This window comes from Hyperoodon ampullatus, assembly GCF_949752795.1.
Source record: "Hyperoodon ampullatus genome assembly, chromosome: 4".
Classification (NCBI taxonomy): domain Eukaryota; kingdom Metazoa; phylum Chordata; class Mammalia; order Artiodactyla; family Ziphiidae; genus Hyperoodon; species Hyperoodon ampullatus.
In genome coordinates, this window is record NC_136917.1 from 146,419,922 (window position 1) to 146,441,989 (window position 22,068).

General features: G+C 35.4%; 1 protein-coding gene across 2 annotated transcripts in view; it reads left to right on the plus strand.

Moving 5' to 3' along the window:
* Window positions 1–1,312: 1,312 nt before the first annotated feature.
* Window positions 1,313–22,068, plus strand: part of LMBRD2 (LMBR1 domain containing 2) — a gene marked incomplete at both ends in the record, with an annotated part of 32,680 nt that continues 11,924 nt past the window's right edge. For both annotated transcript variants that reach the window (XM_079702789.1, XM_079702790.1), the window contains 10 exons: window positions 1,313–1,486; window positions 1,744–1,841; window positions 3,130–3,225; window positions 6,350–6,517; window positions 7,437–7,647; window positions 13,782–13,856; window positions 16,109–16,222; window positions 16,589–16,772; window positions 19,876–20,057; window positions 20,617–20,750. In XM_079702789.1, the coding sequence (XP_079558915.1) occupies window positions 1,313–1,486; window positions 1,744–1,841; window positions 3,130–3,225; window positions 6,350–6,517; window positions 7,437–7,647; window positions 13,782–13,856; window positions 16,109–16,222; window positions 16,589–16,772; window positions 19,876–20,057; window positions 20,617–20,750 (1,436 nt within the window). The remainder of the gene's footprint in view (window positions 1,487–1,743; window positions 1,842–3,129; window positions 3,226–6,349; window positions 6,518–7,436; window positions 7,648–13,781; window positions 13,857–16,108; window positions 16,223–16,588; window positions 16,773–19,875; window positions 20,058–20,616; window positions 20,751–22,068) is intronic.

Consider the following 22,068-nt stretch of genomic DNA (forward strand, 5'->3'; position numbering starts at 1 on the left):
AAATATAGCAGGATATGGTGATAGAGAGTGACAAATGGGGTTCAATTTTAGATATTTAAGAATGAAAATATTGGTTGAAATCCACAGAGGAATGGAAAGAAACTACTTCAATAATATAAAGAAATAATGAAGTAGTTTATTAAATGTGATTTTTATTTGTGATATTCCATATAGAAGGATTTCTTATGTAAATTTAAATTTAGCCTGTTAAAGTACCCAAATTTCTTTATTCTTTTAATAACTAGTTTTGTTTGGAGATGTTTGTTAATTTGACATATTTTATTGATTCTACCTTATTTTATTTTGGTGGGTTGCATCATAATCTTGATTCTCTATGTTAAGATGTTGATTCATTCCTTGGGATACTGTAGTTAATCTATAGACAAAGAAAAATGCCTGACATTGATTTTATAGAGGTGGAAAGCACATATATTTTCTTCAGTTAGTGAAGGTAAATTATTTTATAAGAGTAGAAAGACATCAAATAAACCATTTTCTGCTATCTGTATCATCAACATTTATAATTAAAAATATTTTCGAATGTCTGACTTTATTCAGTAATCAATGGTAAATTTTTCTGCCTATAAAATAGGTGAAGTAACTTTAAAGAAAATAAGATTTGTGTAGATAGGTGGAAAGTGATGAGTATATTGAGTATATTTTGTGGAGCAGTAAATGAATAAGAATTTCAGGTCCCAAAAGTTACACAAGATTAGGACGAAAGAAAGAAAAATACTATTTCAAACTAAAGGAAACGTTATTTTCAAATGGTCTCTCCTTTCTGACTCTCCCTCCCTCTCTTTTAGAAAATCTTAAGTAATGACTATCAATACTTAGAAAACTTTATTTTACAAAATATCTAATTTCCTAGAATCCAGTCACTAGTGTATTTAATAGAAAATATTCTGTTAGGACTTACAATATTAAGGAACGAACTTTAAGTGAGGCTGTATTGAAACTGTTCATATCTAGTATTCTTACTTTGTAACATTTTTGGAACTAGTGTGGTTTTTGCTAAAGTAGTTTTTTTTCCTGAAGATACAATTTATGTGAAATTTTCAACATATGATTTAAAAAATAAGACATAAGTACTTGAGAGTAGGAATTATCCTTTTCATCTTACTCATAGTCCAATGTAAAGCCTGACAGTTTTCTAAAGAATCTATTAGTACATTAATAAAAAAATAATTAGGAGATTTCCAAGTGGTCATTTCCTATGTTAACACTTTTTGTTTTTGTTTTTTTTCAGTTTACAGATATGATCCAGGCCTGTATGTGAATTACTTTGGTTAATCAGAGCAAACATTGAATAATGAGTGGTGCAGCTTTGGGACTCGAGATTATTTTTGTCTTTTTTCTGGCATTATTCCTACTTCATCGATATGGAGACTTTAAGAAACAACATAGACTTGTAATTGTTGGAACACTGCTAGCTTGGTATCTCTGCTTTCTAATTGTCTTCATACTGCCTCTGGATGTTAGTACGGTAAGAGGTGAAACTGATTTTCACAATTTAAAAGGCAGTTGTAGTCATACAGCATGTTTGAGATATGTTTTTAAGACAACCAAGTCATGTAAAAGTTAACTTATATTTTAAACTTAAGTGTTACTCTATGAATTTGATCACTAAAAAGCATAGCCAGGAAGGTACTTTTGGGTAGATAGGTTGATACACTTCAATATCCCTTAAGTACTTGGTAACTTTTTGGTTTTCATTTTTAAACCATACCTTCATTGCTTTAGACAATATACAACCGGTGCAAACATGCTGCTGCAAACTCGAGCCCTACTGAGAGTAGCAACATTACAGGATTGTATGCAGCTGCTACCCCGGTTCCAAGGTACTTTCTTCTTCTTCTTTTTTTTTTTTTAATATTGTAGGGGGCAATTTGTTTAAAACTTGTCGGTTTTTACCATCTGGATTTTATATTTATAAAAGTTTATCCTCATTCTCTCTTCACCTCCCTTCTTCATCCTTTGCTAATAGACTTTTAATTACCTTGTATCTTATTTAAGTTTAAATCTTAAATAAATTTTAGATATTTATTGGTAAACAAGGCCTTTCAGTAGATGCTAATGAGAAGCTTGGAGAAAACCTGATTTTTTTTTTGTCCCTTACTAAGAAAGTGACTTCCAAAAGCTGTTTTTCCTCTCAGCCTCTCCCCAGTCAAAAACAATGGGGCATGCATTTTCTCATTTGCCTTAATTTACAAGGTTGTAATAAAGGGTGAGGAGGTTATTCTGTATGTAGGATATTCCTTTCATATTGCACATCCTTTGATATCATTATAGTTTTAGTCTGAGAATAAAGTTCAAATTATCAAAAGGTTATATTGAATTCATATCAAACTTCCAAGTAAAAAACTAACAAATATTGGTTATAGCTTTTACCAGTGCTTTAAGTGGTATTTGCATGCTTCTTTATGCAGCTTTTATTTTATTTTTTTTAATCAAAGCTGGATAAGGGTAAATTTTAAATGTAGTTGTTATTCCCTTTTGAAGAACCATTGTGGATTGTTGGAAGCCCTTGTACTAAAGGATAGCCTTACAGTCTAAGCAGGCTGACTATTACTGGAAGAATCTATGGGCAGATACACATATATTCAGAAACTTCAAACAGAATTATGTATAGATGCTGGCATCTATCTCCATAGGAGATATGCTGTATGACTGATGAGTTAGGGTTCCAGTTTCTAGGAATTAATCACCTAACGTCTTTCTCTCCTTCCTGCCATAACCAGCCCCACAAATGGGGTGAGTGTGTATCTTAAAGGTAATCATCAACCCTAAAGGTAACCAAATCAGAGATTTGATTTCATGATGCATTTGCTTTTAAAGACTGTCACTTTATTAGTCTATTAGAACATCCTGTCCTCTTTTTACTCAATGACTGAAAAAAACACTGAAAGTTGAAAATTTAAATGCATTCCTCTTTAAAACAGTTTTATTCCCTTTTTGTATGTTTTCTCGACAGTCAGCTTTGAATTTTAAGTTTTCTATGAAATTGTACAAATTAGAATCAATAATTTAAAATCCGAATGTAAGTGAACTTTGCCACACACAAATTAATTGTGCAATTCATGTAAGTAATCATTTATGATTAATTGGCTTTAAATTGTTATTAAATAGCCAGCATCCGTGTTTCAAGCCATGGAGTTATATTCCTGATGGAATCATGCCAATTTTCTGGAGGGTAGTATATTGGACATCACAATTTTTAACATGGTAAGTGGTAGTGAAGGAAAAAATTTTTGATATTTTGGCTTAATTTTTAAAAGTGATTATTTTTCCAGTGAACTTCCATATTTTAGAATTTATTCAAGTGTCACTATTTTTTCCCTTAAGTCTGTATCCTGTCTCTTTCTGCTCATTTGGGTCTCTCACATCTTAAAAGGAAGGAAAAGAAAAAAACAAAGAAGAAATAGAGAACAGAAACAAAAAATTCTCCTCGTCACCATTCCTTTTTAGTTATTGCCTTCTCTCTGGACATTCTGCAATGCAGTTTTCTTCAAGTCCCATTGTTATGTGAAACTGCTCTCTTGCTAAGGTCATCATTATCCCCTGGTTTTCTTTCTATGTGCTTCACCCAACCTTCTGAATTTCCTTTATGGGCTCCATTTCTGTGGCGCATTTCCTAAATGTTGGTGTTCCCTAGGGTCCCATCTTTGGTCATCTTGTTATCTGACTCTCCCTGAATAACTTTAATTATAGCCATAGTTTCATTAACCTGTGATGCATTCCAGATTTTTCTTTCTACCCGATAATAGCTTTGTCGTTCTGCTGTGCTCCAGACTCATACTTTTTCCACTGCCTACTGAGCATTTTAGATATTACGCAGGTAACTAAGCTCTAAAACTGGAGGTGGTGAACATTGCAAGAGAAAAATCACATAGCAGAGTGTAGTGTCCCTGTAGCATGTTCACTGAACTTGATTAAGCCCTCCACATTGCCAGACTTTCATCTTTTGTTTCTCTTGTCTGCTTGCTCTTCATTCTCCACAACAAATCTTTCCAATCACTACAAATCACAGCTCTTCCCTTTGTGACTCTCTCTCTCTTACATCCTAGAAACAGTCGCCTTCTCTCCTTGCAGATGACTTTACTTCCTGCCTCCCAGTGAAAAAAGAAGTCATCAGATGGAAGCTCTTTTCAGCTTCTCACCAACAAACCTACCCACCTACCCATCCTTTCTTTCCTTCCCTCCAAGAATGGAAGAGTCCCTCTTCCTGAAATATGGACCCATCCTCTTCAGCTCTCATTACTTATACTTCTAGCTTCCAGTTTCAACCAAGCATGTACAATTCTCTCATCTTTAAAAACAAAACAAAACTGTCTCAAATCAGAACCCTTTCCAGTTTTCTATCTTCCCCCTCAATGATCTACTCACCACAGCTGAACTTTTTTTTTTTTTTTTTTTTTTTTTTTTTTGTGGTACGTGGGCCTCTCACTGTTGTGGTCTCTCCCATTGCAGAGCACAGGCTCCGGACGCGCAGGCTCAGTGGCCATGGCTCACGGGCCCAGCTGCTCCGCGGCATGTGGGATCTTCCCGGACCGGGGCACGAACCCGTATCCCCTGCATTGGCAGGCGGACTCTCAACCACTGCGCCACCAGGGAAGCCCCACAGCTGAACTTTTTAAGAGAGACTTTTTTTGAGTATGAATTAGTACAGTAAATTGCACAGATTGTGTTTAGTTTGACTTTTTTCAAAGTGAATACACCCATGTAATCAGCACTCAGATCATGATATAGAACATTAACAGTATCCCACGAAGCTTCCCTCATACTTCTCTCCCAGTCATTATGCTCCCCAAAGGTAACCATGATTCTGACTTTGATCACCATAGATTAGTTTTGCCTCCTTTTCAACTTTATAAATATGGAGTTATACAGTATGTATTTTTTTGCCTCTCTTTTTGCTCACATATTTGGAAGATTCTTCTATGTTGTATGTCTCAGTATTCTTTTCTTTTTCATTTCTGTAAAACATTCCATTTTGTGAGTATACCATAGTTTATCCTACCCAGCCAAACTTCTTGAATTGTCTGCATCAATGTCTCCATTTGCTCACTGCTTACCCTTTCCTCAACCCATTTAACTGTATTTTCTACCCTCCTTTCTCCACTCACACATACAGGCTCTTAATTTACTTGACCTCTTGGCAGCATTTGATTCTATTGTTTTCTCTCTCCCTTTCAAATACTTTCTTCTCCTGGTTTCTGCTCCATATACTCCTTAGTTTTCTTCTGTAACTCTCGACTGCTCTCTCAGTTTCCTTTGCTGGTCTCTCCTTCTGTTTGTCGGCCTTTCCTTTAGAAGTTGATATTTCTCAGGGGGTCCGTCTCAGATCTTTCCTCCTCATTCATTCTAAATCAGTTTTTGTTTTTTTTAATTTATTTATTTTTAATATATTTTATTTTTGGCTGCATTGGGTCTTCATTGCTGCGTGCGGGCTTTCTCTAGTTGCAGCGAGTGGGGGCTACTTTTCGTTGTGGTGTGTGGGCTTCTCATTGCGGTGGCTTCTCTTGCTGCGGAGCATGGGCTCTAGGCACGCGGGCTTCAGTAGTTGTGGCTCGTGGGCTCTAGAGTGCAGGCTCAGTAGTTTTGGCGCACGGGCTTAGTTGCTCTGCGCATGTGGGATCTTTCCGGACCAGGGCTTGAACCTGTGTCCCCTGCATTGGAGGGTGGATTCTTAACCACTGCACCACCAGGGGAGCCCCTCATTCTATATACTCAAACTTCCAGATTTCATCTACTGATGTTGTTTCAGTACCATTGATATGGCGATGACTCTAAAAGCTACTTCCTGTGCACCTCCTTTGGGATGTGTCCTAGCTACTTCAACATCAGTATACTGACAGCCACCCTTCTCTCCTTCTTCTTACCACAGCACCACCCCTTACCCTCTCTAAATAGTTCCAATTTTGTTCCATTTAAGTACATTCTCCATGTTGAAGCTTTATCAGTCCTTAGAAAACTAAAATTTGATCATGTCTCCTTTCCGTTAAAGAAAATGATTCCTCATTATTCTTTGGATGCAATCTAAATTATTCATAAAAGCATTAAAGGCCTTTTTTTAGATTCATTGTAAGTCACCCATTCTGTTGTACTCTCTGTTGGTCATTGTGGCCTCCTTTTGCTCCCAGGAATGTGCTTTGCTCTCCCCAAAATTTAATATTAGAAAAATATTCAGCTATCTATTATAGTTTGTTTCAGTATTAATTATTACTCAAAATCATATTTATTTATGAAAAGAACCACACATTAAAGTTGAGATTCACATATTTTCAGTATTTTGAGATGATACAGACATGTCAAGTGTTTTTTAATCATATTTTTTCTTACCATCCAGGATTCTGTTACCTTTTATGCAGTCATATGCAAGATCGGGAGGGTTTTCCATTACTGGAAAGATCAAAACTGCGCTGATTGAGAATGCAATCTATTATGGCACCTACTTGCTGATTTTTGGAGCATTTTTAATTTATGTAGCTGTAAACCCACACTTGCACTTAGAATGGTAAGAAAAACCATGTTCTTAACATTGTTTCTGTATACATTTGCATTTTTGAAAATTAGTTTTTATCTCATATGCGGGTAAACAAACATTTCCTTGAGAAACCTACCATTATATGTTTTATAGATTCCCCCAGAAGAATATCATAATAATACATATTACTAAGAAGGAAAATATGGAATAACATCTTTGAATATACATATTGGACAAGGGACTGATGCTTTGTCTAAGAGCTATATGTTAAAAGTATTATCTCCCATGATTTTTTGATAGACTTTCAAATTTTGTGTATGACTAAATACCTAGATTTCTTCCTCATTGGAACTTGTGAATACTTTTCTTTTGTTCTGATTATAATTTGAGGGCATATTTCTCTTTAACTTCAGATTTATCATTGCAATAAAATTGAAATCTGTATTATACTTATGGTCTATTATAATATACGTGAAGAGTCAGAGCTGAGAAGTTTAGGAATGGAGTAGCAATGATAATCCTTACTGTTGCATTCTTGAGGTTTGCGTGCATTTGCCTTAAAACAAGTTAAAATTTTTTCAGGCTTAAAATTTTTTTCAGGCTTCTCTTGGTTAATATTAAATAAGAAAGCACCTAATGAAAAATATATTTTCTTCAGGATAATTCTTGCCATGAATTTTCCTAGATTCTAATTTTAACTATAATAGAAGCCGTGTTTCCTGTGTTAAAGTCTATTTCTGCAGTCACACTCTAACTTTTCATTAAAACACGTTATCTGCTGTAACTAAAAGAGTAGCTGAGGATTTGAAGGTCGAATTTTTTCATATAAAATTGGAGCCATCTTGTAGGGCAGTTGTTTTCTGAAAAAACATTTAACACTAGTTCCATTTAACATTTTTGTTGCAAAAATTTATCTTTCACAGCTATCTGCTTATGTTTTCTTCCTTAGGAACCAGCTTCAGACAATTGGGATAGCTGCTGCAAATACATGGGGTCTTTTTCTTCTGGTGTTGTTGTTGGGGTATGGCTTGGTAGAAATCCCTCGGTCATACTGGAATGGAGCAAAAAGAGGTTATCTACTTATGAAAACTTATTTTAAGGCAGCCAAATTGATGACGGAGAAAGCAGATGCAGAAGAGACTTTAGAAGATGTCATGGAGGTAAGCAACTTTAAACCATAGAGTCAACAGTCATCAAGTTGTGTGCATCTCCTTTTGGATATACTGTTGGTTTTGTTGTTGTTGGCACACTGATGGGCTTTAGAATAAAAATTTTGTGATGTACAGTTATTAAGGATGTCTCATCCATTCGAGTGACTTCTTATTGGCAGTTCAGCGTCATGAGATATCATCTCCATCTTCTAACCGACAGAGATGCAGGGAGAATGTATTCAACAGTGCAGTGTTATGCTTGTTGTCTTGAGGTAACTTTTATTTTTATTTTATTTATTTTTTTGGCCGCACCAGGTCTTAGTTGCGACACGCGGGATCTTCCTTGAGGCATGAAGGATCTTTCGTTGCGCTGCGTGGACTCTTCGTTGTGGTGCACGGGCTTCTCTAGTTGTGATGTGCGGGTTTGCTCTCTCTTGTTGTGGTGTGCAGGCTCCAGGGCACGTGGGCTCTGTAGTTGTGGCACGTGGACTCTGTAATTTGCGGCACGGGGGCTCTAGTTGAGGCACGCGAGCTCAGTAGTTGTGGTGCGCGGGCTTAGTTGCCCCGCGGCGGGTGGGATCTTAGTTCCCTGACCAGGGATCAAACCCATGTCCCCTGTATTGCAAGGCGGATTCTTTAGCACTGGACCACCAAGTAAGTCCCCTGGGTTAACTTTTAATAGTTAAAAGTTAAGACTCAAAAGATTCCCAGATTAGATGATAAGTTATATGGTTACCGTGACATAGTAGAAGTGAAAATAGAAATTAAAGGACGCATCTTCCTGAAAGTTTGACCCAAAGTAATCCCACCAAGTCTGGAAACCTCTTTAGAGACCGATATACATGGGAATTTGTGTCCCTAAGTTTTGTTTCCTGTCTGTAATCTTAATAAGGCACTCACTTTACTCACTTGTAAAATTCATATGACTTGAACCAACTTCACAAAGTTGTTGAAAGTATAAATTTCAATAATATACACACAAAAAATACAACAAATTATAAAATTTTGCTGTTTAATAATTTCATTGTTGGTTTTAAAAAAGGTAGTCACCTCAAATTTTGCTCTTCTGGGCAAATATGCTATTCCAATAATGTTATTCTTCAGCTTAAAACCTTATGTTGAAGGCTTTTGTTCACTTTAGAGTAAAGCAAAATGCTGTAATGTGGCCTACCAAAACATGATTTGGCCCACGTCTAGGTCTCTCTTATCTCTCTGTCTTCCCCATGCTGGTCAGCTTTGGTTCCTCAAACTTAATAATGGTGATGATAATAGCAAACAAGTATGTAGGCAAACAAGTATATAGAGTCACATATTTGCCTATGACTTTCTAAGCACTTTATATATATTAATACATTTAATTCTCAAAACAACCTTATAAGGGAGATTTTTTAAACCTTGTTTTATAAATGAAAATGAGACACACAGAGGGTGAGTTTGCCATGTTCACATGGCTACTGGGTGATAGAGCCACTGTGTGACTCTAGTTCATGTTTTAGCAGGGATTGGCAAACTTTCTGTAAAGGGCCAGATAGTAAATATTTTAGGCTTTCTGTGCCATATGGTCTCTGTCGCAACTACTCCATCACTGTAGCATGAAAGCAACCATAGACAGTATATCAATGAATGAGCAATGGATGTGTTCAAACAAGAGCAGATGGTGGGCCTGATTGGATCTGGTTTGCCGACCCCTGCTCTTAACTGTTACATTCGTTGGCACTCTATTCTATCTTTGAGTATGCTATTCCCAAACTCTTGGAATGCTCATTTCTCCAGTCTCTTTAGCTAATTCCTATTTCACTCTCAGGTCTCAACACAGTGAGAATTCTTCAGCGGAGGCTTCTGTGTTAGTTTCCTGGGGCTGCCACAACAAAGTACCATGAACTATGTGGTTTAAACAACAGAAATCTGTTGTTTCAGAGCTCTGGGGGCTGAAAATCCAAGATCAAGGTGTCAGCAGGGTTGGTTCCTTTAGAGGGCTATAGGGAAATTTGTACCATACCTCTCTTCTATCTTCTGGTAGTTAACTGACAGTCTTTGGTGTTCCTTGGCTTGTATTATAGATCGCTGTCTTCATATTCACATTATATTCTCCCTGTGTGCCTGTGTCCAAATTTCCTCTTTTTATGAGGACACCAGACAGATTATGGGCCCACCCCATTCCAGTATGACCTTATCATAATTTAACCAATTATATCTGCAACAACCCTATTCCCAGACAAGATTACATTCTACGGTACTGGGGCTTGACACATCAACATATGATTTTGGGGGGAACAGTTCAACCTGTAACACCTTCTTTGGTCCTCCAGATTCTTAGATACTCAGCAGCCATTTTTAAATGAATGAATAAATGAACAAAAGAATGACTACTGATTCTTTAATTTTGGTTGAAAATTTTTATGTTGACTTCTCAGCATTTATTTATAAAATCTTAAGAACTGTAGCAGAAGACATTGATTCAAAATATAGGAGTAAATCTCCTATAAATAATACTCTATTACATTTCCTTAGGCATGTGATGGATATTATTACATTTTTCAAAGGAAGTTAATTTATATTTGGTATTTTTTATATTTGATATATTTGAAAATTTGAATTTTGAAAAAAATATTTGAAAATTTATATTTGATAATAAAATAATTAAAAGGAGATCATTTAAATTTGATAATGTTCCCCTCAAAAGTTGGTATTAAATTCAGTTGTTTCAGATTTAAGGAATATGGATTTCACCAGTTCATTCAAAATTCCTTGACCAAATTTAAATTAAATGCAGTTTATTATTTTAGATCTGGATTTTGCTAGGAGGAATCTTCAGTGTCTGAATAAAGATAGATTTTGTTGTTGTTGTTGTTAAATGGGAGTCCTCTACTTAGAAATAGGATGTGGAAAATTAAGGATTGGAATTGATGCCTTCTTTGCTATTTTAGTGTAGGTTTAAGGTGTGAGGGATTTAAACAATTTTAGATAAGAAAAATTTTTCCATGTAATTAAGAAACCACTCTCTTTATTGAATATATCTGACATAAAACATTGTGTAAATTTAAGGTGTACAAAATGTTAATTTGATCCATTTTTATATGGTAAGGAACCACTGTTAATGGATCATTTGAAAATAGCAGGAAGTCCACATACATAGCAGGAGAACTCTAGCCCTTTTTGGCCCCCGCAAAAAATGCATGATTTAGCAGGTATGAGTTTCTTTGTCCATGTGTTTAAAGGGAATTTGGGATCCTTCCTGTTTTTCTGAATGTCTGAAAATTTATAAACTTGTGGAGAAATTTTTTTCATCATTTTTTAAATACCTAGTGTCTTCCTGCCATGTTAAGTGCTACGTGGAACTGGCCATTAGGATACTAACGGTCTAGAGTAGAAAATTGTACAGTCCCTCACAGTATATGATAAATGCACTGTAAATGATACATGCTGTAGTGTAGAGAAGTTTCGCTTAGAGGAAGAGGTGAAATGGAGGAAGGAAATATGACCTGGGCCTTGAAGAATGGGTATAATTTTCATAGCTGACAGCATTCTGGTCGGGTATCAGGAGGTTTTAAAACCAAATTAATTATGCATAAGATAAAAGATAAAGTTTATAAGGTTTGAAAGATAGATAGCCAGATAGCAGGGCCTTGAATGTCGGACTCAAAAGTTCAGTGTATTTTGAAAGCAGTGAGGAATCATTGACACCTTGCATGCAGGAAAGAGACATGATCCTGTATATGGTTTAGGATAATCAATCTGATGGAGGTGTGTAGAATAAAGCATGGACAAGAATACTGATAACTTAGTTTGAGAGAAAACTTTTAAAATCCACTGGTTTTGAATACATCTTTTGAATATATCACAATCACCTTTTTTTTTTTTGGTAATTACTAATTATATTTTTCATCTATCCATAAAATCTTCCAAATGCAGTTTTATAAAAACCAGTTTAGTGTTTTATGATATATTTTCTATGGAATGAATGTATACATCTGTCTGTTACTTTTCTTTGAAGCATTAATAAAACTTATAAGCCATGGCAAACCATTCAAAAGGAATTTTTGCTAGATGGCCAGAGGTCACCTCTACCTGCTGTCATTTTTCAAGGCAGAGGATTTGGAGAGGGACAGATAGCTACTTATTCCACTGAAAATTGCCTTTTAGTCTGACTTGATATATTTTGTCTGGTAAAGAATTGATTGGGCACAATAATGACAAAGTTCAAAATTACATTATTTGATATGAAGAAAATAAGCTATTATTTCAAATACTTTCCATACTTTATTAAAATTATGAACCGAGAAGGAAACTTAAATTTATAAGATATAGCAGATATCAATGTTTCAGTACTTGCTTTTGTTTAATATGCTAAAGAATTTAGAGGAAAAATATGATTTTCATATATAATATATAATCAGACTGTATAGTTTGTATTCAAAGTTATGCTAACTAGTCAACAAAACTTTAAGGTAGCTTAGAAATGGAAGAGTGTAATGTAGTGATGCTTCAAGCACCTTTTAAAAACCCAAGTCCTGTCATTCCGTTTTTAGGTCTTACTCATTGACCTCAAAATGAAATGTTATTAAGGCCTTCTGGAATACTTTGCTCTTACTCTACAGCCTGATCAAGCACAGCGCAGACCCTTGCTCTCCTTTCCCGTTAGTCACTGGAGTTTCTTTTCCTGAAACTCCTTGTTCACTTCTGCTTGGAGGCCTTGGTACATGCTGTCCCTCTGTCTGGAATATTCTTGCTCCTCCCTTTGGTCGGCTGACTCCTATCCTCAGTTTAGCTTTTTATCTCTGTTTAAGTAATCAGTTCATCAGAAAGTCTTCCACACTAGATTATACAGCAGTTTTCACACCATTTCTATTTGAATAATGTCTGTTTTCTTCACTAAGCTAAGCTCTTCGACAGGAGCAGTGTCTGTTGGTACAGATTATTCATGGGGTCTGCATATTTAAAATTTTGATGGATATTGCTAAATTATCTTCCAAATAGGTTATATCACATTTTACTGTGTATAGGGAGGCCCTTTCCCCCGCAATCTTACCACATTACATAAAAGCAGCTTTTTATAATTTTACAAGAAAACTGTCCTCATTTTTAAAAGTTGTAGGTTTTTTTTTAGTAGGATTGAACATCTTTTCAGATATTTATTGGCCAATTGCATTTCTTCTGTATCTTCCCATTTTTCTTTTGATTTTTAAGAGCTCTCCATATATTAAGGATAGTGATTTTTTTTCCATATACGTTATATTTTTTCACAACTTTTTCTATATGCCCTATGGTTTCCCTGCCCCCCAGTTTTACATCTCTTAAGGCCATCCTCTACCCTACAATCAGAATGTTATTTTTAATATCCTGGTTGGTTCACTCTTGCTTCCCAGCCTTTGAACATGCTGTTTCTTCTTCCTAGAACAGTGATTCTAACTTCTTAAAAATTTCATTTATATTATAGAATATTGTGATTCTTTTAGAACTACTGATTCTAAAGATTCCCTTCTCTAACCCCTTTATTTCTTTCATATGCATTAAATTGTTGATTTAATTATCTCATCACCACACTGCAGTCTTAGTGAAAGACTTATAACACCATGTCTTCCCACTCCACCCTCCAGTATGGATTGTGGTGACCTTACACCTAGCACAGTGCTGGCACATAGTGAACTCTTAATTTTAAAAATGTGGAATGAATCATTAGTTGTGACTGCTGTAAAGTATTCTCTCATTGGAAAGGAGCAGGTGCTTTGTGACAGTTTTAGCCTGTTCTGCTTCCTCTGGTTTCTCTGCTGTATTTTAGATAATGAGATAATTGAGCTTGAGGAGCAAGATGGAGAAACTCAGTCCTGTTCTTTTAGAATCTCAGTTTGCCTGATCCTTCATGACTTTTTATAATGTTTATTCATCTTTGTGTACCAAGTAAGCAAATGGTAAGGCAGTAAATCTAGAAAGTTATAAAAAGCGTGAGGGTATAGGTATAGCTGTTCTATAATTTTGTGTTTTTCTTAAGAGTTTTTATTCAGAGAATAGAACTTTATTATATGCTGAGTAATTTGGGTTGGAACTAAACTTGTGAGAATATATATAGTACCTAGAACATCCTGATTTGAAACATCTAATCTACAGAAATGGAAATATTTTTATTTCTCTTACTGTTTTCATAGGAAGTTCGTAAGGTGAATGAGAGCATCAAGTATAACCACCCACTGAGAAAATGTGTTGACACAATACTTAAAAAGGTAATTAAATAATATTCTCATCTATTTTCTTTTGAAATGTAAATTTACATACTATATTGTAATAAAAGCATCAGAAAAGTATGCAAACAGCCTATGATTGAAGTCATCCAACTCCTTTCCATTTTCATGACAATATTAACCATAAACCCATAGTAATTTGTAGATAGAATTTGTTCTTTTGTTACTATAGGTTTAACATTATTTATTGGCAGTATTTTCCACTGAAATGTGGCTATAGAGGTTATGTTAAATAATGTAAAATGATTGCCATGACACAGTGATGGAGATGGACCTTTATAGGTTGTAAAAGTGTCATTAAATGTGGTCACTAAAAGCATATTTCCTAAAAGAAAATAAATTAGGTCCTCAATAATCACATTTAATCAGCTTTGTACATGGTATTTTACAATATATTTCATAAAATGAACGACATTATGAGATATTTAATACAGATATTTAATAAGAAACCATACGGTTAAGGTTTTGATGCATTACTATTGAATTAGAGGTATTCATATACTTCCGAAAATGATTATTCCAGAAATGAGTTCCCCAATTGTCTTCTCTGCAACCACAGAGCTACTGAACTATTCCTTTTCTTGTATTTAGTTTACTTTATTTTTAAAGACTTGTATGTAAGACTTTATTTTTTTATTGAGGTAACATTGACTTATAACATTATGTGAGTTTTGTGTACAACATTATATTTCTACTTCTAGATACCCTATACCATCCTTATCACCAAAAATTTATTTTCCATCAGTCACCATACATTGGATCCCCTTTACGCATTTCACCCTATCCCCCACTACTACTCTGTTCTCTGTATCTACATGTTTGTTTTTATTTGGTTTGGTTTATTCATTTATTTTCTTTTTGTTTGTTTATCAGCTTTTTATATTCCCCATATGAGTTGAATCCTATGGTATTTGTCTTCATCTGACTTATTTCACTTAGCATAATACCCTCAAGGTCCATCCATGTTGTTACAGATGGCAAGATTTTATCTTTTTTTTAATGGCTGAGTAGTATTCCCCTGTATGTATGTGTGTGTGTGTGTGTGTGTGCACATGTGTGTGTGTGTATCACATCTTCTTTATCCATTCATTCACTGATGGGCACTTAGATTGTTTCTTTATCTTGGCTATTATAAATAACACTGCAGTGAACATGGGGATGCAGATATCCTTTAGGATTAGTATTTTCATATTCTTTGGATAAATTCCCAGAGGCGGGATGGCTAGATCATACAGTAGTCGTAGTCTTAATTTTTTGAGGACTCTCCATACTGTTTTCCATAGCGGCTGCACCAATTTACATTCCCACCAATAGTGTATGAGGGTTCTGTGTTCTCTACATCTTCACCAACACTTGTTATTTCTTGTCCTTTTGATAATAGCCATTCTGACAGGTATGAGGTGATAATCTCATTGTGATTTTGATTTGCATTTCTTGAATAATTAGTGATGTTGAACATCTTTTCATGCACTTGTTGGCCACCTGTATGTCTTCTTTGGAAAATATCTATTCGGCTCCTCTGCCCATTTTTCAGTCAAGTTGTTTGTTCATTGTTGAGTTGTATGAGTTCTTTATATATTTTGGATGTTAACCCCCTATTGGATATATCATTTGTAAATATTTTCTCTCATTTGGTAGGTTGTCTTTTCATTTTATTGATGGTTTCCTATGCTGTGCAGAAGCTTTTTAGTTTGATATAATCACATTTGTCAATTTTTGCTTTTGCTTCCCTTGCCTGAGGAGACATATCTAGAAAGATATTGCTAAGACCAATGTCAGAGAGCATCCTGCCTATATTTTCTTCTGGGATTTTTATGGTTTCAGGTCTTACAGTCAAGTCTTTAATCCATTTTGAGTTGATTTTTATGTATGGTATGCAATAGTGGTCTAGTTTCCTTTTTTTGCATATGGCTGTCGAGTTCTTTTCCTATATTTTAAACCTATTGTACTAATTATTAGCTAGTGCTCATTTTGGTTAAGGTGATAGTCATGAGAATCAATTCTCTAATCATTTCTTTTATATTTGCCACGTTTTGAGATCTATTCAGGGAGGTTAACCAATTTGCCCAAGTTCATAGAGGTAATAAATGACTAATAGTGGCATAGACAACTTCAAATCTGGAAGATGTTTGCAAGAAAATTAGATATGCTCAAGAATGAAAGATTTTTAATAAAAATAAAATTTTTATCTTTTTTGCAAATAAAATTTCTAAAAATCTACTCATTCCTTTTAGTGCCCTATAGAGTATCAGGAAAAAATGGGTAGGAACATGGATGATTATGAAGATTTTGATGAAAAACATAATACCTACCCAAGTGAAAAGAGTCTGGTAAAACTACATAAACAGGTAACTTTATATAGCCTTTTTACCTTCTGATGATTTTAGTTAGATTTGTAATTACTGCCCACAAAAAAGGAAGTTTGAGTGAATGTGTATCAGAAATTTCCTTTGATCCTGTCCTTATCATTATTCTTGGAAGTGTTTTAACTTCGTTTTTCTCGACATGGTTACTGCTGGCATTTGGGGGAGGGAGATCTATTCACTAAGCATAAGTGTTATATGTATTATAGAATATTAACATCCTTGACTCCATCCAGTAAATGCCATGAGCCCTTTCCTATTGTTGTGACAAGCAAAACATGCTCCTTAGTGGGGAGTTGAATCACTGTTGGATCAGAACACTGACAGGTATACCCCTGCTCTCTTTGTTAGGTGATTTATTCAGTTCAGAGACACCGTCGAACTCAAGTACAATGGCAGATTCTTTTGGAACAAGCATTTTATCTAGAAGATGTAGCAAAAAATGAAACTAGTGCTACTTGTCAGTTTGTTCATACCTTTCAATTGCCGGAGCCAGAAAATAGATTTATTCAATATTTTTATAATCCTACAGTTGGTATGTAATTTGATGTACATTTCAAATTGTAATGCTGATAATTTTTCTGACAGAAAGTGTATATTTTCACCAATGCAAAGTTGAATTATAATTGTGTATTTGACTTATGCCATATGGTAATACTATGTATTTGATAAACCTCTCCCCAAAAACTATTTTACTTGTCATATAACGTATAAACTATTAGCTTCCACTCTTTCTTCACAGATAACCAAAATTCTGTGCAAAAATATATGCAATACATCAAGCATAGTTTGTATACATAATATATACTTAAAACAATTAGAATTTTAAGCAGTTTTATATCACAAGCGTGGATCTCTTCTTTCGTCTTGACATACTACTAAAATGTTCCCCTAAGATGTCCTCTTTGATTACTTACATTTATTAGTCTATATACAAAACCTACATTCAATAGTCATAATTATTTTACTCTCCCTTATGATTATTTATGACACTTTCTTCAAATGTTATCAAATTTAGTATGAAGAACTTAATGAAAATATCAAAGTGTCACAGTATTAGAACTTCTGTTTACCTTATTTATTCAAATAAACTGTTCACTTGATTTTCTTTTACATGTTTGGTCTTGAGTATGAAAACATAATGGCCATAACAAATGTCTCAATGAAGGTCTTTTTTTTTTAATTAAATAAAGGAATGATGTGATACTTGTTTTCATTCATTCAACAAATATTTGAGCCTATATATGCTATGAATTGTTGGCTGCTTGGTATATATCTGAACAAAAAAAACAAAAATTCCTGCCCTTGCAGAGTGAGAAAAACAGGCAATATATACATAAAGGTATGAACAGGATGTGGAATAGGTAGTTGGCTGTAGATATTGGAGTTCAAGGAAGAAGTCTGCTCTGCAAATATAAATTAGGGTGTCATTAATGTATAGGTGGGCCATGGGTTAGGATAAAGTCAGTGAAGAAGTGATGGGATAGAGAAGAGAGAAAATCTGAGGACCAAGCCTGAGGTACTGCCAATTTAGACATCAGGTTGATGCGGAGGAACCAGCAGAAAAGACTAGAAAAAGAATGGCCGGTGAGATAGGAGGAAAACCAGGACAGTGAAATGTTTTGAGAAAAAGGTTGTATAAAGTACCTTTTCAAATGTTTCAGATAGGTAGATTACTATGAATATTAAGACTTGACAATGGGATTTCAGAGAAATGAAGTGGGGGGAAGGGTAAAAAAGCCTGATCGAAATTTGAAAGGAGAAAGAGGGAAAGCAGTTAGAGACACAATAGAAAACTCTCAGAATGTTTTCCTTATAAAAGGGAATAAAGAGGGAGTAGCTGAAGGAGGGTGGTAGGGTCAAGAGAATTTATTGCATGTAATTTGCAAATGACACTTTCGAGGAAATATGTTGAGACAGAAGAGAATGGCTGGGACAATGTACATTTACAGGTGAGATGAAATGAGAAATAGTGAATAGTGAGGAGAAAGGCCTTAGTTTAGGAAGTAAAGCACAAATATACTTGAGCAGGTGAGAAAAGATGTAGTGGCGGGCACTTGGGGAGGTTCTGTTCTTCCAGCTTCTGTTTCCTCAGTGAAATGCTGAGAGTAATTATAGGGCAAGAGATTTTGGAAATTTGAGGAAAGAAGGTGCAAAATAGTTGCTTAGGGAGAGTATGCATGGGAGAAGATAGGTGAATTATAGTATGCTAGCCAAGCAGTGCTCAGGGTCCACTTGAAGCTACTGATTAAGAATTTAAAGTGAGACGAGTCAGAAGAGTTGTGTGTCTTACTCTTGCAATGTACAGTTCCATGGGTGCAGGCTCAGGGTAGCCAAGGAGTTGAATCTTACCAGAGCGTGGTTTAGCTTAGCAAGTACAGGGAAGCAAGAGAGGCCACAGGAATTGGGATATTGGAGAGTGATTATCCTCAAAGACTATGGAATCTGAGCTGGGTAAAGAAAGTAAGGACATCAGGTTAAGTGGCAAGAAAAAGGTAGTAGAATAAATGGGCTATCAGTCAGGGGAAAGTCAGTCAGTGGAGCTGGAATACTAGATGAAGGTGTTGCTTGGGGACAGGGATCCTATTCTTTAATGAGATTATAAGGGTTGGAGTTATCGGAAATAAAAGATTTAAAGGATGAGTGGTTAAGTTGGAGGACAGACTCATTGGAGGAGAGTAGGTCGGGGAAGTGAAAGACCAGGGTATTGAAAGGAGGATCACCTGTGTGGATATTGAAATCACCAGGAGCTATCCTGTGAGTAGGGTTGAAAAGATTTAGAGTGAGCCAGGAGCTCAACTCTTCAATGAATGAAATGAAGTATAACCTTTTCAATTTTGTGAGTTTTCTTCCTTTTTTTCTTTAACTTTTTTTTTTTTTTTTGCCTAAAGTCAGACTTAACAAAAAGTTGCCAGAATAATACAAAGAATTCCCATATGCCCTTCACCCAGATTCTTTAAATGTTAACATTTTACCTTATTCATTTGCTTTATCTTTTTCTCTCTGTATACATATTTTTCCTTTATCTTTTCAGAGTTAAATCCAGACATGATAACCTCTTTACCTCTCAATGTTTCAGTGTGTATTTTCTAAGAATAAAGACATTTTTGTACATAACCAAGTACAATGTGATCAAAATAAAGAAATTAGCATTAATACAGTACAGATATCTATAGACCTTGTTCAGATTTTGCTAATTGTCTCAATAATATTCTTTGTAAAAAAAATCCCAGATCGTGCATTGCATTCAGTTGTCATGTCTCCTTAGTCTCCTTTAATCTGGAACAATTTCTGTGTCTCTGTTATTATTTTATGACATTGATGTTTTGGAGAGTACAGGTCAGTTTTTTATTGAATGTCCCTGAATTTGAGTTTGATGTTTCCTCATAATCAGAAGCAGGTTCTGCATTTTTGGCAGGAATACCTCAGCAATGATGTGTTCTTATCAGAGCATGAGGCACATAATATCAGTTTGTCCCATTACTGGTGATCATTTGCTTAGGATGCTGTCTGCCTGGTTCCGCCACTGTTTTTCTCTTTGAAATTACGTATCTTGTATTGGAGGTATTTTGAAACACTGTAAATATGCTGTTACTCCTTTATGGTTTTCCTAATCATTTTTTTCTTTTATCTTCCAGAGTGGTACTGGGAATGTCTTTTGCGACCGTGGTTTTATAGGGTACTTGCTGTGGTGCTGTCCATCTTCTCCGTGATTGTTGTGTGGTCAGAGTGCACATTCTTTAGCACTACACCTGTCTTATCCCTCTTTGCAGTCTTCATACAGCTGGCCGAAAAAACGTACAATTATATTTATATCGAGGTCAGTTTATTTTATATGGGTCGTAAATAAATGTCAGCCATAGTATAATCCTTAACTGTTGTATCTTTTCTCCATATATTTCTTCTAGTAATAATGAAAGCAGTGAAGTTTCCCACAGTGTTATTATTCACACTTCCAAAAATGAGCTTCATCATTTTACCCAGAATATAAAAACTAAGAACTGTATTTGAGGAGAGATGAAAAGATGCAAAATAGTGCAAAGTACTTCTATGAGAATGCTTTGATCCTCTTTATGCCAGTGAAGCTACATAACTTATAGTCTTCCTGTGAAGAGTTGCCAAGGGAATGGGAGAACAGGCTCACTTCAGGAGGTAGCTTTGAAACTTATGGATAGGATGTGGGACTGATTAAGATGTAGATTTTTTTTCATAATTTCATTTTATGAAAAAATGAAATTAGGCCATTAAAAGTTTATACTGTTACTGTGTATAAACTTTAGAATGTCAATAAATGTTAGCTGGAATTAAAAGATAATGCTTGTGATAGTATATAAGTATTGAAGTCTGTTAGTCTGAAACTGGGTTCTTTGTTTTCTTAGATTGCTTGCTTCCTCTCCATCTTCTTCCTCAGTATCTGTGTTTATTCTACTGTGTTCAGGATTCGTGTATTTAACTATTATTACCTGGCTTCACATCACCAGACTGATGCTTACAGCCTTCTTTTCAGTGGCATGTAAGTAGATTGTGTGTAGAAACGAGGGAAATGTCTCCATTACATGTATTCTTATGGATCTCTCTTTTATTTCTTTTTGTTTATGGGTCTTCACTAACACCTGTATTTCTATGAGCTAATTGATTAGGTTTAAGTATTAATTAGGTGCTTGTTGACTGCTAGCTAAATCCTGCTTGAAGTTTAGGGTTAAAATGGGTATGCTAGATTAGGAAGGAAAAGAAAGACATAGTGAGCCTGGATTTACCAATTAGAGGGTCAATAAATAGGTTAGTAATAATAAGAACATTTGAGAGTTTAGAGACTAAGACCTAGAAAGTGTTCTGGGGTTCAGTAGCCTCAAACTGAATTGTGGAGGACGAGGAACACCAAAAGAATAACTCTTGCTGAGAGATTTAGTAGAAGTTTAGAGAGATGGTTCCAGCTTGGGCTAGGTTGCACAATCTACTATTTGTCCGTATTGTTAACTTAGTTATATTAGGTTTTTAGGGCTGGACTTTGGGAACTTCAAGAGGAATCAATATCTGAGGCATCTCTAAGACTTTGGTTTTTTTTTTTTTTTTTTTTTTGTGGTACGCGGGCCTCTCACTGTTGTGGCCTCTCCCATTGCGGAGCACAGGCTCCGGACGCACAGGCTCAGCAGCCATGGCTCACGGGCCCAGCCGCTCCGCAGCATGTGGGATCTTCCCGGACCGGGGCATGAACCCGTGTCCCGTGCATCGGCAGGCGGACTCTCAATCACTGCGCCACCAGGGAAGCTCAAGACTTTTTTTTTTTTTTTTACCTTTTTTTCCCAAATAATTGTAGACTCAAAGGAAGTTGCAAATATAATACAAAGAGTCCTAGTAACCTTCCCCCAGCTTCCCCCAGTGGAGACATTTTATACTGTTGTTGTACAAACACAGACACACTACTGTTAACTAGACCACAGACCTTATTAATTTTCAGTATTTTTTGTCCTTTATTCATGTGTATGTGTGTGTGTGTGTGTGTGTGTGTAGATTCCCGTAACCACCACCACAATCAAGATACAGAACTATTCTATCACCACAAAAGAACTCCTCATATTACCTCTTTGTATTCACACCCTCTCTTCATTTTTGTCTCCTCCTACTCTCCAACTCTGTAGTTCTGTAAGGTTCTCTTTTTATCTGGTCAAAACTGAGCTCCAACAATTATTTATACCTGTAATTGTCAGTTGACATACTTTGATAAAACTTCAGATCTTTTACGTACTGAGTACAAGTCACCTTGAGGATGTTACTGTCCTCGTCATGCTATTGAGACAGATTTAGATTACATAGATGGTAGACGTGGAAGA